Source organism: Centruroides vittatus, unplaced genomic scaffold (genome assembly GCF_030686945.1).
Source record: "Centruroides vittatus isolate TY-2023 unplaced genomic scaffold, ASM3068694v2 contig_577, whole genome shotgun sequence".
NCBI classification, from domain to species: Eukaryota; Metazoa; Arthropoda; class Arachnida; order Scorpiones; family Buthidae; genus Centruroides; species Centruroides vittatus.
This window is the reverse complement of record NW_027122345.1, coordinates 1652226-1669881: the sequence shown is the minus strand read 5'-3', so window position 1 is coordinate 1669881 and position 17656 is coordinate 1652226. Positions and strand designations below refer to the sequence as shown.

Below are 17656 nucleotides of genomic sequence, written 5' to 3'. Positions count from 1 at the left end.
TAACAAGAAAAATATGCAGCTATGCTACCCTATTTTCATACGAGACTTGTCTTTTTCATCCAGCACAGTAATGTCTGAAACTTATTTGCTCAAGGTGACACAGATATACTTTTCATTTTAACTTTTTGCATCTGCTTTAATTTTATAAACTTTAAACATGAGGAACAACAACAGTAATAATAATAATAATAATGACCCAATACGACTGTTGAGACTAGTACACAATGCTCATCTGGAAACCTTTTAAGAAGAGGAAAAGGGAGAAGAGGAACTACTTGCACTTAAAGTGCATCTAATACAGTAAAGAGGTGAAATCAGATACCTTCTTTCCTGTGGGTTACAGGACGAGATATTTTTACTCCGATGTAAATCGTGTAGAAATAAAATAATAATGATATAGTAAAAGAATAAAATGACTTTGTTACACATTTAAAAAAAACTAAAATTACATTGCTCCACTACCTACTGTCTAACCTACTTAGCTATTGCCATTTCAAAAAAAAAAAAAAAAAAACCATGAAACTTCCAAGGCCTTGTAAGCTACATATTCAATTTTCAGAGACTCGTTTTTCAGAAACACTAGAGCAGTGGGTCCTATTATCTGCCAAGGAGTTGTTTGTGCTCACCAAGATTCATTCAAATCGAAGACCAAAACATCTGATCTTCTTAGACGTAAGAGTTGACTGAAGCGAGAATAAATTCAGATGCAGCTAACAAGCATATTAATCACGACATTTGAAAAATTCTTGGAACTTCTAATCTTTCCACAGGTTTCTTGTAAAAGCATGACCAGAAGTTCCTCAACCATTAGGAAAAGTGAGTTTGTTGACATGCACTATAAAGTTATGTCTAATGTATCACATCTGTAAAAGTACTGTAGCTTGGATTCTGTGCAACAGAATTTATTCTGAGAAAATCTACTCACCTGTGAAAACCTTGTATGGGAAGTACCATAGTCTGAGAAAGGTAGCAGAAATGACCATTTCTACAAAGACTATTATCAGTATCATTCATAACTGCAACAGCAGAACAGGATAAAACTAAGATGACTATTGGTTCTAAAAAATCTGGACAGAAGACATTTTGTTGCAAAAACCAAAAGCAATGAATGGTCAGAGAGAATCAGCTTATTATGAGTCATTGTGTCCAGGAATCCTTGGGATTTGGATGTATTCTGCTGTATTATTCAGTGAATCTGTAATAAGAGGGTTTTGGCTACTGAAAAATATTGAAAAAACTGCCACAGACTCCAAGATACAAGTAGGAGCACCTGGAGTTTGCCCAACACCATTTCTCCAAGGATACTGATTTTAATATGGTAGTTTTTCAAATGCGATTATTCAATGGATGGCCAGCAACTTGTACTTCCATGTGGTCAGATATGATTGTACTGCATGCAACCATCAACAATTGAAGCATCAACAGCATGGAAAAAGTAAAATGATTTTAGGAGTGATCCCCTCAATGGAAATCTCAAAGTTAAGATTGTCAATCAGAAGTATAACAAAGTTTATTTGAAGTATCTTCAGCATTTCTTTCTCCTATGAATCAAATGTCTGTTGGCCACAAAAATTGAATATAGCAATAAGGTAACATGTCAACACAAAGCCAGATGAGTCATCCAGTACTTCTAGAACAACAATGAAAATGTTCTGCACTGGTCTGCAAGAAGTCCAGGTCATAAAAAAATAACTGGAATATTTTAGTAATGCAGATATATGAAGATCAACAGTACAAAAACTGTAAAGAACTTACTGATACCATTAATTGGCTGCTATCAATTTCAACAAAGCTGTGATTAAGGACCTATATGAATCTGTACTACAACAACTTCTAGGGGTTGTGGAGAAGAGATCAGATACATTGAAAAACTAGACCTGCATTCCTATCTTTGACATGATTTATGCTTGATACTTTGGTGGTAACAAACACTATGGCCATGAAAAAATTCTAAGTTTAAACTATGTAACAGAATCTCACTGCACTGCATCAATACATACTACTACACCCCAAACCTCTACACTATCTCTATGAATGTGTGCATTATGAGCAAGATCAGAATGCCAAATGGTGAAAAATATTTTGAATAGGAGTGTGTGTAAATTGTTCATATAATTCAGCAAAAGTCTAAAAAGCATTCATTATGCATGAATCATAATGAGTTACTACACTTGTGCTATTAATAAAAAGTATTTTGTTTGCTTTTATATACATTTATTCTATCTAATGTAGCAGGTATCTAAAAACACAATCTAAGAGAACAATGGTAAAGTTTTCATTAATTCTTCCTACATATTATTTCTAAGAGTTTAAAAGATTAAGGAATTCTTTATAAAACACATCCCCGAGTAACAGATTCACTCCATAGATTTCTTGAATAGTCTAAATTAAATATTAGAGTAATTTCTGATCTATAATTGCAGAAAAATGCATAAGAAACTACATAAAAACTATCAAAACTTCCAATATAATTATTTTCATTAATTATTGTTCCACCACTTTTTTTGCCATAATATGATGTATTCTATTCTTCATAAAATTTATTTAAATTCAATTTCATAAATATTGCAGCTTCAAAAAAATTTAAAACCATTCAAAAGAATGTGTACATTTAAATTAAATAATTTTCTGTTGTTCCATCGTTCTATCTATCCACAGATAGATGGAATGTTAAAATACTTAATGATGGATACTTAAGTCATAAAGATAAAAGCACTTGTATATCACCAATGTTGCATTAAATTTCACAAATTTATTGTGTTTTTAAGAGAAATTTTTATTGAATGCCAAAATAGAAAATTAAAAGCTAGTAATTTTTTGTGATAGAATTATTTTATAATTCAAACATATTAATTTGAAATTAAGAATTTTTTATAAACTTTAATCTTCTCATATAAAAATGACAATAATAGATTAGTAATCAACTTTTGCTTCTTAAAACGTATTTATGATTTTGATCTTAATACCGTATTTTACGGACTATAAGGCGCACCTTAATTTTTAAGCAATTTTTTAAAAAAATACCTATAAGATGAACCTGAATTTTGGAGGCAATTTTTCGAAGAAAAAAGTGCGTCTTATAGTCTGTAAAATACAGTATTTGTATAATATAGATTGATCATATATTTAATTCTGTTATATAGAATCTACATTATATTTTATATCCATTATGTACTAAGAATACAATTTTATCTCTAAAAACATGTCTATTTTAATGATGATATTAATAGTTAGTTTTCTTATATTTTTGCTTAATTATGAAAAAAATATCATATTTTTTAATAATTAAATTCTTTTCTATATACAGTAAATGACTTTACTTAGGTATGAGTTGCATTCCAAAGAACTTTTAGCAAGTCAAATTTTGTATAAATCAGAATTTCATGCAGTACTAAACTAAGCACACTGAATTAAAACAATATTCACTGTTAAAATAGTACATCTAATTCTCACGCTATAGATGATAAACTAATTACTATGTACTGTACACTGCATTACTACAAACAAACTACTTCAAACAACCTTTACTCTGCAGTAAAATTAATTCTTTAATCTAACGTTTTCGGTTAGCTTTACTAACCCTCTTCAGGATTGCCAAAAAAATCGTTATTTCAAAAATTTCGTTCGAAAAACTCTTTACAATTTAGAATGTTTTTAAACTTTCCGGCTGCGCAATCTCAGATCATTCTTTCACAGCTGCATACCGGCCGCTCTCCAAGCTGAAGGGATTCGATATGATTCTTTAAAATTAATGCTTTGTTCTTTTTCATTATACTTGTTAATACACCATGCTTCCGTATATTTAAGTTGCCTTATATTTGCCACTTTCTGTACAATTTTCGCATTGTCCCAGTTGATAGACACCTCGTCCGGATCCGCTATCGCATAGTTGGCTAACGCCGTAACTGGTTGCCTGCATCTTACATTTCTTTTATGCTCCTCTAACCTTACTGCCAGCGATCTCTTCGTGGCCCCTATATAATACAGCTCCGTACTCCTCCTTTTACTTTGGTTTACAGAAATACCAGTGCAGGATAAAAGAGGGGTTTATCAGAATACCAGTGCAGGATAAAAGGAGGAGTACGGAGCTGTATTATATAGGGGCCACGAAGAGATCGCTGGCAGTAAGGTTAGAGGAGCATAAAAGAAATGTAAGATGCAGGCAACCAGTTACGGCGTTAGCCAACTATGCGATAGCGGATCCGGACGAGGTGTCTATCAACTGGGACAATGCGAAAATTGTACAGAAAGTGGCAAATATAAGGCAACTTAAATATACGGAAGCATGGTGTATTAACAAGTATAATGAAAAAGAACAAAGCATTAATTTTAAAGAATCATATCGAATCCCTTCAGCTTGGAGAGCGGCCGGTATGCAGCTGTGAAAGAATGATCTGAGATTGCGCAGCCGGAAAGTTTAAAAACATTCTAAATTGTAAAGAGTTTTTCGAACGTAATTTTTGAAATAACGATTTTTTTGGCAATCCCGAAGAGGGTTAGTAAAGCTAACCGAAAATGTTAAGATTAAAGAATTAATTTTACTGCAGAGTAAAGGTTGTTCGAAGTAGTTTGTTTATAGATGATAAACTTTGACCTGCTTTGTACTTCTTAACCAATTTCACCTTCATTCCCAAATCAATTTTGTTTCATTTCCTAGCAGTGTCACTATCTATACTTTCCTTTAGTTGATTTCCTTTATCATTGTAATAAGTACAGTACAGGCAATAAAAAATATTGAAGACAATTTACATGGGGTAAAAAGAACACTGACAACAAAATTACAGTTATTAATCCAAAATATACAAACGATGGTAAAGTAAGCATTCATTTGACTAATTCATTATCAACAATGAGTGATTATCAGCAGACAGTCAAGTGAGTATGATTGAATGGGTGTGCAGGAACAATATGGAATGTATTGAGCATTTCATTTAAAACAGAAATGAAATACTATATGAACACAAATTCATTCTGTTTGTATTTTAAGATTTTTGACTTATGGGTTACACCTTCTACATATTTTTACTATCCCAGACAAGTTCTCCATTTGTTTATGCAGAATACAAAATGTTTCCATGATTAATTTTGCACTAGTTAGTAAAAATGTACATGAAGTTAAATTTATGTAAGTCAAGGAGTGGTTGTATTCTTTTTCTAAACCATATTTTCCTATTTATTAAAATTACAAAATTTTCTTGTAATATGAATTCTATCAATCAAATAATGTACTTTTGCTTATTTCAGAGATTCAATTTCATATCTTCATTTCTATCTGAGACAATAATTGTGAAAACTGCTGGTTATGCTTGTGCAGGTCAAACTGTTGTAACCAACAGTTTGAGCTGTTTGAGTTACAACAACAACAAAAAAAAAAAAATTGTCAGAATCTGACATCAGTCATTTGTATGTCTGACAATATCCATAGCCATGAATCTGGTATTATAAAGCTTTCAAGGGCACAATTGAGATAGCAACATTCTATAATATTGTGAGGAGAAAGATAATGCACATGATAATTTTGCACAGGTACAATACTTTAGTTTTTGTAGTCAGTAAATTTTACACACCTGTCAACAGGAAGAAAGAGAGAGGGAGAGAATGGATGTTGTTCAGATTTAAACAGAATTAAGTGGACAAAGAACTAAAATAGCTGATATCAAAGTTCAAAACAAAAACAAAAAATCTTATAAAAGATTCCCTTTCCAAACAATTGTCCCTCAGTTTCATTTGACTTTTAGTCAATTCTATATTTAGGGCAGAGATCTTAAATGCCCATTTGTAAATTGGCATAATAAAGTTTGCACTGATTAGTTAAACCCAGGAAAAAGTATTTCAAAGGTTATGTAAAAGTTCAGATATTTGAGTTTTAGATAGTAATAAAGGGTTTTAGTTTTGCATCCTTCCTCCTCTTGCAAGTGTTTGAAAAGAATAAAGTTTCTTAAAGTAAGAACTGTCCTTTTGTATTAGCATCTGAAACTGAGAAATTAAGAATTTGTTGCTGAACAAGTTCAGTCTGGAATCTCACATGATAATAAAAATATTACATTTATTAAAATAAAATCATAATATTAAAGTTGAAAATTAAGTCCACAATTTGCTCAAGAAGCTGAGAAACAAGTTACATTAATAAAGAAAATTAAATAATACAAAAATGAACTTTAAAATATATAAATTTCTCACCATTTTTAGAAAATTTAATTGATCCATTATCTAAATCTAGATAACATCCTATAACATCATTTATTCCAAATTTCTAAAATAAAAAATTGTAATAAACAGAAATGCATTAAAAAATATATATATATATATATATTAAAGTACTTTACTTTGAAATACACTGTATACTGTATTATGCAAAATATTTTTTGATAATTATATTTATTATAAATTAATTCAGTTTACAACTAAAAGTATTATATATATATAATAAAATCAGAAATACAACTATATTCTCACCACACATTGCTGTCATTGTAATATATATTACTTACATACATACATAAAATTACAATGTATGATAATCATGTTTTCAATACTATTATTATTTTATCTAAAGTTGCCATTTTAACATTTAAACTACAGGTACTCCTCACTTTACAACAGAGTTCTGTTCCGACAACTTTGTTGTTAAGCAAATTGGTCGATAAGCGAGGAGCTTGCATTGGGAATATAGGATCATTGTAAAATTATACAAATTATGCAACAAACTTCAAATTTATTCATAAAAAGACTATTATAGTACACTTAGTGCGCATGTCACCATTCGCCACTGACCAACACTCAAGCTGAGAAAGGAGATTCCCTGAATTGCAGGTTGAAACTTGATTGATCGTAAGTGCGAGTGGTCATTAAGCAGATAGGTTGTAAAATGAGGAGTACCTGTAAATTAACTTGAATTATTAAAATAAAATAGTCGACTCCGCATAAGTCGACACCCCAAGGGGAAGTGGAAATGTGTCGAGTTATCCGATGTGATGACTAAAGTGAAGTTGGAAAAAAAATCACAAAACTACAATTAATAAAATGCAGTAGTGCTTTATACAGTAGTATAGGCTTACAATACATTGTGTCCTCCATTTACAATTACTCTGTAGATGAAAAAACTGAAAAATTCGTTTAGTGTTGTTTGTTTTCAGCACTTGACTGTCTCGACTTTCTTTTTCAACAATCACGAATGCCTTGAAAACATCGTCTTCGCAATTGTCAATTGTTGGCAAGTAACGTCTAAGGATTCTTAATGCCTCTAGCGTGAGAAAATACAAAACTGGATTCTGGTGCAACGTTGATGTAGATTGTATATTTTCTTTTTGTTTATCTGTTATTATTTTATAAATAAAAATACATACAATGTTAAGGCATTTTTATTAATATGTATATATATATTATTATTATTAATGTATTATTATATTATTAAATATGTTAATTATATATTAATAAACAAATTGACTCCCTGTCCTGAAAAAATAAAATGAGTTTGCACCACACATGCAGAGTGAATTCATTTTTTTCAGGAGGGAGTGACGACTTATCGGAGTGTGGGACAGCAAAAGTATGTTGACTTATCCAGTGGTGACGAGTTGAACAGTGTTGAGTAAACTGGAGTTTTTTAACATTAATGCCTATGTAAGACAGCCGGGCCCACAGAAAATGACTACTTAACCGATGGTGTCGAGTTATCCAGGTGTTGACTTATGCGGACTCGACTGTATTAGTATTCTTAACAAAATTAATCCTGTATCTCCTTTAAAATCAATCATACAAAAACTGGGCTTCCTTGAAAAAGTTTAATTATTTAATTAACACACTTTTAGAGATGAAGTCAAAAAGAATTTTAATTAAATCATAAAGCAGAACATCAAATCTAACTTATCAAAGCTAAATATTAAATTAAAAATGAAATTCATTACGATCTGATTATTAATGCTCTTTACTGTTATTGTTACTATGTTTTTTTTTTTTTGTATTTGCACATGCATGCATGACCATGTTTAAACACTTATAGTACATGTATTTTTGCATTTACCCTGTATTTTATACTATACTATGGAATCAGAAATATAATGCAATTTCTTCCTTTTTTTTTTATTATATTTCACTTAATAACTTAAAATTTATCCAGTGAGCAATCTCAGTTTTCTGTATTTGTGATTATTGTTACAATTTTCAATACTAAAGAAATAGTAGTATGAGTGATCAGATAAAAAATAAATTTGTCTTTCATTTTAAAAAATTAAATAAAGTATATAAATTTACAGATGCTAAAAAAAATGCTTGTAGAGATATGATTGTGGACAAAAGCACAATTCACCAATTAAGCAATAGTAGTAGCAACAACAGTATGAATGGCACCACAGTTATCACTAATTAGTTTGCTTTAATAAGCAAAACAATTTGTGTGATTTGCCATTTTATAATCATCATCTATGATTTATCATGATTACAAAAATTATTTCAAAAACTAATTTTGTTCACACACATCTCTACAGACTGATATGCCAGAAAACAAGAAGTGTGTGTTTTATTTTCTTGTTTAATATTTTAAAATCAAACAAGAAAATAATTCTGAAAAATTATTTTACTCATAAATATTTGATCATCAAAATGATATTTTTATTAAATGTACCATGATGAACAGTTTCATAAATTAAAAAGTAAAAAAAAAAAAACAATAAAACAAAAAAACCTTACCTCACCATAATCATCAAATTGTTTACCAAAAGATTTTTTCCCTGTTCCTCCAAATCCAAATCCTTGTTTATCAGTACCTAAATAAAAAAAATATGTACACTATACATAAATATAACTAATATAATAACAATAATAATGATCTATATAAATAAAAATGTAAATGTTCGTTTGTTCAAAATCTTAAATCTCAGAAAGTTCTTAACCGATTGCTTTGAAATTTTGACACGATAGGGTATGTCAAGAGAATGTACACTAAGAAAGGATTTTTCGAAATTTCCCCTGGGGAATGTTATACATTTATAATAGATACATTTTGAGCCACAGCAACACGTGGCCAAGTACAGCTAGTAATATATAAATTATGAAACTAAAATATAGTATAAATAAAACTAAATTATCTTTATGAACTAAAAACTATTTCAACTGAAACTTTAATTAAACAACTTCTTTCATCTTATTGTTATTAAATTTTTTGCATACTTCTAGATTTTTATGCTTAACAGCTTATTTATCAAAACAATATCTTGTTTAATAGTCAAATTAAAATAAAGATCTAGATACTAAATGTAAATTGGTTATATGCATCACACATTCATAAGCCAGATTTAAATTCTTGCATATAAGCATCTTGCACTCATAATTTATCAATGCAACATCAAACAATTTATGTTCTAGCCTGAAATAGCATTATTTAGTAAGTTAGCAATATTTTAAAGTATAATATAAAGAAAGAAATGAATGCAGTCATATGATATAGTTCCAGATTAGAATTAGTTAGATGCAAACCTAAGCATGCACATTAAATCAACTTGTTTGCAATACTTTTAAAAGCCTGGATATGACATCAAACTAACATCAGTATGTTGTACGTAACTGTTGGAAACACTATACATAACTTAAATTCTGCTTTAGATAATACTTGTTTTTGCCTGTAATTCAGGTATTTTTCAATCAAACATGCATAATGATAATTTAATAATAGAAAATCAATTTATGTTTTGAAATTTTTCACGGGAAAAAACCTTTTGAATTTAATAATAACTGTTTCATTTTATTAATTCAAATTTTACCTAAAACCAGCCAACCCTCTATGTTAATTCAGAATAATGAAGTTTTATTGAATAGTAAGAATTCTGTCTAACTGCTATAGAAAACATTTTTTATCATCAGATATATATATATAGTACAATGGAACCTCGCTTAATGAGCATAATTCATTCCAGAATCTTACTTGTAATGTAAAATACTCGTTAAGCAAAACAATTTTTCCCATATAAATTAATGTAAAATACAATAATGCATTCCATGCTGAAAAAACACTCAAATATTTTATGTATAACATTTATTCAAAGAAAATTATACAATATACATTGTTAAGGAGTGTAAATCATCTTCATCTTTTCTTCTAGCACAAAATGAACCAATGTAGAATGCAAATTCGATTTGCAGAAAAAAAAGTCAAAATACAGTGATACCTTGGTTTTTGTCGATAATCCATCTGAAAACAATTGGCAAAATCTGAAACTGATGAAAACTGAGGCAATTATTTTTATATGAATCAATGTAAATCCAATTAATTTGTTCTACTCTCTCCAAAATACATACCAAAAACACATTTTATTGAGAATAAATACAGTGTTTAATACTAAAAACAATAAGAAATTAATATAAAAGTGGCCAATTTCAGCAATCTTAATGTCACTCTTGTATTTTTCAATGATTTCCTTCTTCAACTCAATTGTGTTTCTGCCCCTCTTCTTCAAAGGGCTGCTGGCTCTGGAAACTTTCTTTGATCCTGTGATGGAGCAAAAAAGGAAAGGAAAGCAATGGAATTTTTGCTAGAGGCACAGGTAATAATGCTTACACAATGAAAAACAATGGCACACTGAGCAGGAAAATGCATGGGTTGTCCTTTGTTTTTGCAAAATTAGTAGTGAAATCACATGGGCACGCCAATTAAATCCGAGGCAACCAATGAAAACAGAGACAAATTTTTCACAAAAAAAAAAAAAAAAAAAAAAAAAAAAAGAAGACAAAAACCAAAACCAACAATAGCTGAAGTCAACAAAAACCAAGGTATTACTGTACAATAATTTTTAATATTTAATTATAGCCTTTACATAGCCAAAGAATATGGTATATCATTTGGAGTGTTTATTATATAACGAGCTGTGGTTGCTAATGTTTATATGTAATATGTCTGAACAGAAGTTTGGAAAAATATGTGATCACAAGCGACACTAAGATGCTAGCAGAATGAGTGCTAAACACAGACTGATGTAGCATGTGCACTATCCAGGACTTCCCCTCTCCTCGTCACTTGTTAAGCGAGTCATTTTTTTACAATCTGTTTTGCTTGTTATACAAATTATTCGTTATGAGAGGTGCTCGTTAAGCAAGGTTCCACTGTATATAATATAAACTATTTTACAACAGAGGCAATGTTAAACTAAAAATAATTTACAATGTATTTGTTGTAAGAGCATTTTCCTTTTTTGTTTATAACAAAATTCAAGTCACAAACTCTCAAACTGTAATAATTAATAAATTAGCATAAAATATAACCCAAAATTAGTTGGTCTTTAGATTTACATTTAAAAAAAAATGTATACTACTTGTAACAAATGAGTCAGTTTTGCATTAGAAATTTTGAAACAAAATCCACACTATAAAATTCAAGGAGTCAAAATGCAGTGTATTTTACAATTAGACATAGTTTGAGATATTTCACATCTCATTGTCAAATCAAACACTGAAAGAAAAATGAATTCCAACAAAAAACTAGAACACAAAAAATTAATAAAGTAATTTATCATAATTCTAACTGTTTTTAAAACATTGACAATTGACAAAAATTCTAAAACAAAAAATAAGTTTAAAAATTGTGCTATTTACACTTTATTCAAATTAGTTATGTTCTATGTTCAAGTTTATTTACCTTTAAATGTTTAATTTGATGATGAGATATAAAATAGCTTGAAAAAAATTTAAACAAAATAAACTGCATTTTAACTTTTTGAATTATGTAACATTTTGATTTCAAAATTTCAAAAAATTAAATACTAATTACTGAATTAGTTATCCTGTACATTTTGGAAGTAAATTATCTATAATACATGATATTCAGAGCATTTATGTACAAAAAACTTTTCCTACCTAAATCAAGTGTTGCTGCTAGAGTAGACCATCCTACTCGACATAATCCCTCATCAGTAACTTTAGCTTCATAATAATATTTTCCTGTAAAAATTACATACTTTGATGAAGATGTTAATAGTTAATAAATTAATATATATATATGTATATAAATAAATAAATTTAAGAAATATTCCTAAAATTATTTGTTTATATAAATTCCCAATAACTTTCATTAAAATTTTATATTTAAACAGCAAATTATTTTATTCCTAATTTTTCTAATATACATATTAACTTATTAAAAGAAATTAATAGGGAAATTATTGTATATAATATAACCAGAATTTTTTTATTAAGTTAAATATAAGTATACAAACTCCCCATCAAAAATCATGGGAAAAGAAATAAAACCAATCAGTAATTTTGTTACAAAAACTTCAGCAAAAACCTGGTAAAAAAAATTACTTATCGAAACATCATCATTCTACATGTGGGCATGTATCAATCAATGAAATTGATGTATTTAACTTGTAATAGAAAATGCCCACAGATATCACCAAGTGAATTTTGTCATTGCTGTATTTGAGATATGATTTTATAACAAGTTTTGACTTTAAATCCACTGAAATTCAATTATTTGCAATGCTATGATCCAGCTTAAAATTAACTAAAGTAACTACAAAGAGCAATACACTGTGTTAAGACTTACCAAATGATAAGAATTGTTTTTACTCAGAATTAACTTTGTAAAAATATTGTCAATTTTACTGAAAAAAAAACTAAAATAATGCAATTACCAGATTGTTCTAAGAAAAATTTGAATTTGAACATTGGCTAACACAAAAATATGTTCCATTTATAAAAAGTATTCACACAGACAAGGATTATATTATATATTATAAGATAAAAGGAAATATATAATCATTTTGTCTAAATTTTATAATAGAAAGTATATAATAAAAGTATTCAGAATATACAAATTTCATAAAACCAAAAATTAAAAAATAGTGTCATTGAACAACAACAAAAAGTCATCAATTCACATGAAACTTCAAATTAAAATATTTAATATCACCAACAGATAAAGCATAGTAAAAAAGATTACACATTGTACCTATATGTCAGTTATTTCAATGTACAAAACTAACTATAAAATCTAATATGGAAATACAGTAGAGACTCGTAAATCGGCATCCCGGTAATCAGAATCGCCAGTAATCGGCATGATTTTCAGTCGGACTGTGTCGTGCTGAATCGAACGTTTTTGATACTAAATTTACTTCTAAAGTATAATTTTCATGTTTTTATATTCTTCAATATATTTATTTTGTTTGTACAAAATGCAGAAATAATTTTTAACGATACGATAGCCTCGATTATTATTATAAAAATTTTCGTTAGGCTTAAAATCGACGAAAATTCAACATGAAACGACACGCAACGGAGAAAAATTCAACAGGAAGCGACATGCAACGAAGAAAAATTTGAACTTCGGTCAGGCTAATATATTTTTTCGTACATAAACCATAATCGGAACAAATCCCTAATCTGAACAACCCCAGTCCCCAATTGATTCCGATTTTCGGTTCACTACTGTATAACAAAACAGAATCAGAATATATTATAAAGACAAATAGCTTTTGTATTGTTACGTAACTCTGGATATCTTCTATTTCGAAGTTAAGACAATGAAGAAAATATACACATTTTCAAGTCTATGTTTTATCCATTTTCACCAACCATAGAAAGGCTGACGTTGATATCGTTTTAACTATGTGAATTTTCTACTTATTGTTTGTCTTTTCATAAAGTTTTTCTTCATGTGTTTTTAGCTGTTACTTCTGTGGTTGGTGAAAATGGATAAAACATAGACTTGAAAATGTGTATATTTTCTTCATTGTCTTAACTTCGAAAAAGACAAATATCTTACCAAAATACAAATTTTTAAAGAAAGAAGAAAAAAAAACTAGTTAATATTTCCTAAAAGGAACCAATATGTATTATATTTCATATTTTAAGAGATCTTTTAAATATCTAAGACTTGACAAAAAGAATAAATCCAGATAGATAAGAAGTAACAAAATCAATTAAACTTTGTAAATAACAAATTTAAGAATTATTGAATGAAGACTAAATGAGGAAGGATTGAAGAAAAACTCAATGAAATGTTCCAAAAAAATAGTTAATTATTTTAAAATAATTTTATCATCAAAAAGCACATTAAAATCAAAAACTAAATTTCACATAATATAGACTTCTCTAACAATGAAATATTATGTAAAAACACTGAATAGAAGAGAAAAACTTTCATCTTGGTGTTATTACAGCAAACAAAAACAATAGTGAGTTTAAAAAAACAAATATATTTGCAAGTGCTTTTGATAGTGCATAACAATCATCTTCAAGTAAAAATAGAGAAATGAAATAGAACATAATATGAAATCTTAGTATTCTAGAATATAAAAGGATTAATACAAAACTAATATCAGCAACATTCACTGGATATAATCTTATTTTTGAAACAACCAAAAAGGGGTTTGTAGGTAAATAAACAAATTTGTTATGTCCTTCCAATCTGATGTTCACCAGATTGATGTACATATTTATAAATAAAGATCTGTAAATTAAAATTGTCTTCTGAGTGGTTCTTGACCTCTGGTGAACATCAGATTGGAAGGACATAACAAATTTGTTTATTTACCTACAAACCCCTTTTTGGTGATTACAAGGATTTAAATTCCTTTTATATTATATTTATAATATAAAAGGAATTTAAAGTTTGAAAACATTTAAACACAGAACAAGAAAAAATTTTTGAAAATATGGTAACAGAATATTAACTAATGTTTATTTTAAAGGAATTAAAAATTAAATTTAAAATAAAAAATGATATTAATGATAAAATTATAATCAATAATTTGAAAATTAGTTTATGAAATTTTGTACACAATGCAACAGTACAATTAATTACAAAATCTACAAAATAAAAAGGTAAAATTATAAAATTATTAGTTACTAAGATTTTTAATTAATGAAGTCCAATGGTCCAGTATGTTTAAACAAACAACTCTATGAAAACCCAATGCATTATAATAATAAAGCCAACCACTGCTGTATACCATTGGGATATATAACTGCTATATTAATAATAAATTACCAAACAATTTGACCCCAGACCTCTAATTAAATAATTTAATTAAAATTGTAATTATTAAATTTATTATGAAATGACACCAATGCCTCCCTCTAGGGTCCAGTTGTTTGGTAATTTATTATTAATATAGCTGTTATATAGCCCAATGGCATATGGTCCAGTATGTTAACAGATGAGGTGTTACAGGGTTGCTCAATTAAAATAATTTCCCAGAGAAAAACCAAATTATAATTTGTACACTAATGTAACAGTTTCATCTCAGACTAAAGAAACTCCATTCTGTCTGTAAAGATTGCCTTACTTAATTCTGTGGTCTGCTTATTACAAGAAATATCATATTGATGTTTTTTTGTGTTGCCAGCATCCTAGAAGTGGCACCAATATACAAAGAAACTCCAGTGAAATTATTGATCAAAAGAGTTTGATATACTTCAGATTTTTCCCATAAAGATAATAAATTCCTATCATTAAATAACAAATGCTGTTGAAATAGCTGAAACCTAATTGGTAAAATGTAGCGTGTTTTACAGAATAAAGATACCAAACAAAGTAATATTACCTAGATAAGAGAGAAAAAATTTGATAAACTTCAAATCTAATTGAGAACTACTAAAATGTTTAATTTTAGCATGGCATTCTTGGACACAGTAAAACTGCAGCATATTAGATAACCCATGAATTTTCCAAGGTGCAACAAGCAATTATTTATTGTGACATTGTCACAATGCCAGGATGCAATTTTTAATATTTTAAATAATTTTTTAATTTAGAATATATGCTCTCCACCTCAAATTGATAGTGTCTTGCCCTTGTACATAATACTTTTCCATTAGAAACAGTCACGCCAGTCATCTAACTCCTTTAAGGGAAAAATTTTTGAATTGAAAGAACACTACTGCATCAGAAGTTCATATATAATTAGAGTCTCCTGCTCCCTAAGGTTTCCATATATGGTCTCGTCTCTCATCTATCTAACTTCGTTCTCAAGATTAAGGAAAGACAAATGGATGAACAACAGTGGAAATTTATAGATCTACAATTTTTTCAAATTGCAGCCAAAAAAATGGCTTATGCAATTGCATAGGACTTGGTTAATTGGTACGAGATGGATAGTGTAAGGATCATCACTATGAACAAAACTTGGGCTCATTCTACAAGAATTGAAGTGCTAGTTCAATAAATAAAAGGATTCCTTTCCTTAGCCAAAGAAACTGCACACAAAACAAGGGTTTCTGATGTTTCTAATGTTCATTGTACACCATGGTGTGATACTCCATCACACTGTACCATAATAAACTGTAGACGATAAATGCTGCATACAGTTTCTTGAAGAGCCACCTTCATCCAGCACTTAAGAGAAAACAGTCACACCTATCAGAAATGAGCCCATTATCCTTCATGATAATGTAAGGTGTCAGAATACTATCTCTGTTAAGAATCATCTTTGCCACCCTCCTTTGTCCCTCAATATGAGCCTGTGTGATTGCAACTTCTTTGCAAAGACAAAAGAGCCATTGCAAGGAAAATATTATCATACCAAAGATGACATTATTCATACTGTAGGGCACTAGAAACAGCTGTAGTGAAAGTATACAGTGTCTTCTACAAGCATGGTACAATACAAAGTGGTAAACATTCAAGGAAAATACATTGAAGGCATATGAGTGGTTTTGGGTCATTAATAAAATCATTTGAGAAATGCAGACATGTTACCACTATTTTTTATCCAACACTTGTATAAATATAATATTAAAATGTATTTTCCTAAATAATTATCAAAATATGTATTACAAAAATGATCAAGATGATGATGATGTATGTTTGTTATATATATTATAAAAATAGTTCAGTTAAATTACATTTTAATAAAAACAGCAGTAAATGTTAATAATGCATTTTCACCTTTATTTTGAACTCCTTTTGTAGATCGACAACCATGCCATTCTTTAAATTCTCTGCTTTGGCACATCATTCCATCAGGACTGACAGCTGCAATACAAAGTTTTAATTCATAATTTAATAATAATAATAATAATAATAAATTCATCATCTGTACACAATTTTTTTACATTTGAACTTAAATTTTGTTTCCAAACTTACTAATTGTCACAATGTTTCACTTATTCAAAAACAATTTATGTTTCTTTTATTATAGTAATTTTTTTATTTTTAATAGAGATAAGAAATTTAAATTCTAAAAGAAAGGAGATCAAAATCAATATTACAGAAATATTTATGCAATGTTATATTTCTTAAAAACCAATAGATGCATTTACATAATTCTAAAAAGAAGATGCATGTGTGAGAGCCAAATTTAGGAAAAATTTATTATAAATTATTATAACATTTTTGTTGTTTGAAATAAAATAATTTTATTTCTTTCGAAAAAATTAGCGATCAACTCGGCAATAAACTGTTTCCTATGGACTTAGTTCCTTGTTAAAAGTAACACATCAAGTGTGTCATGCAGAATCAAGAGAAACTCAATTATTGGGCCTGAAGTATTAAACTTCGGGTGAAGTAATGGGAAAAACCCAGGAGGGACCCCCTTATAAAAAGGAGGGGGCAATGACAATCTTCCGAGGCCTTCTTCTCGTCATCGGAAAGTGTGGACTTTCTTGTGCGTGTGTGCCACTATCACTGCTCCTTCACCTTAACCCTGGATTAGCACCTGAA

The 17656-nt window shown here is 28.8% G+C and overlaps 1 protein-coding gene across 1 annotated transcript in view; it reads right to left on the bottom strand.

Annotated features, from left to right (window-relative positions):
- The window catches only part of Ddx1 (ATP-dependent RNA helicase Ddx1), a 119515-nt gene that overhangs the window by 63903 nt on the left and 37956 nt on the right, over window positions 1–17656 (bottom strand). The window contains exons 6-9 of the mRNA XM_067275014.1: window positions 16883–16969; window positions 11845–11928; window positions 8689–8765; window positions 6181–6253 (exon numbers count right to left, since the gene is read on the bottom strand). Coding sequence (XP_067131115.1) covers window positions 6181–6253; window positions 8689–8765; window positions 11845–11928; window positions 16883–16969 — 321 coding nt within the window. The remainder of the gene's footprint in view (window positions 1–6180; window positions 6254–8688; window positions 8766–11844; window positions 11929–16882; window positions 16970–17656) is intronic.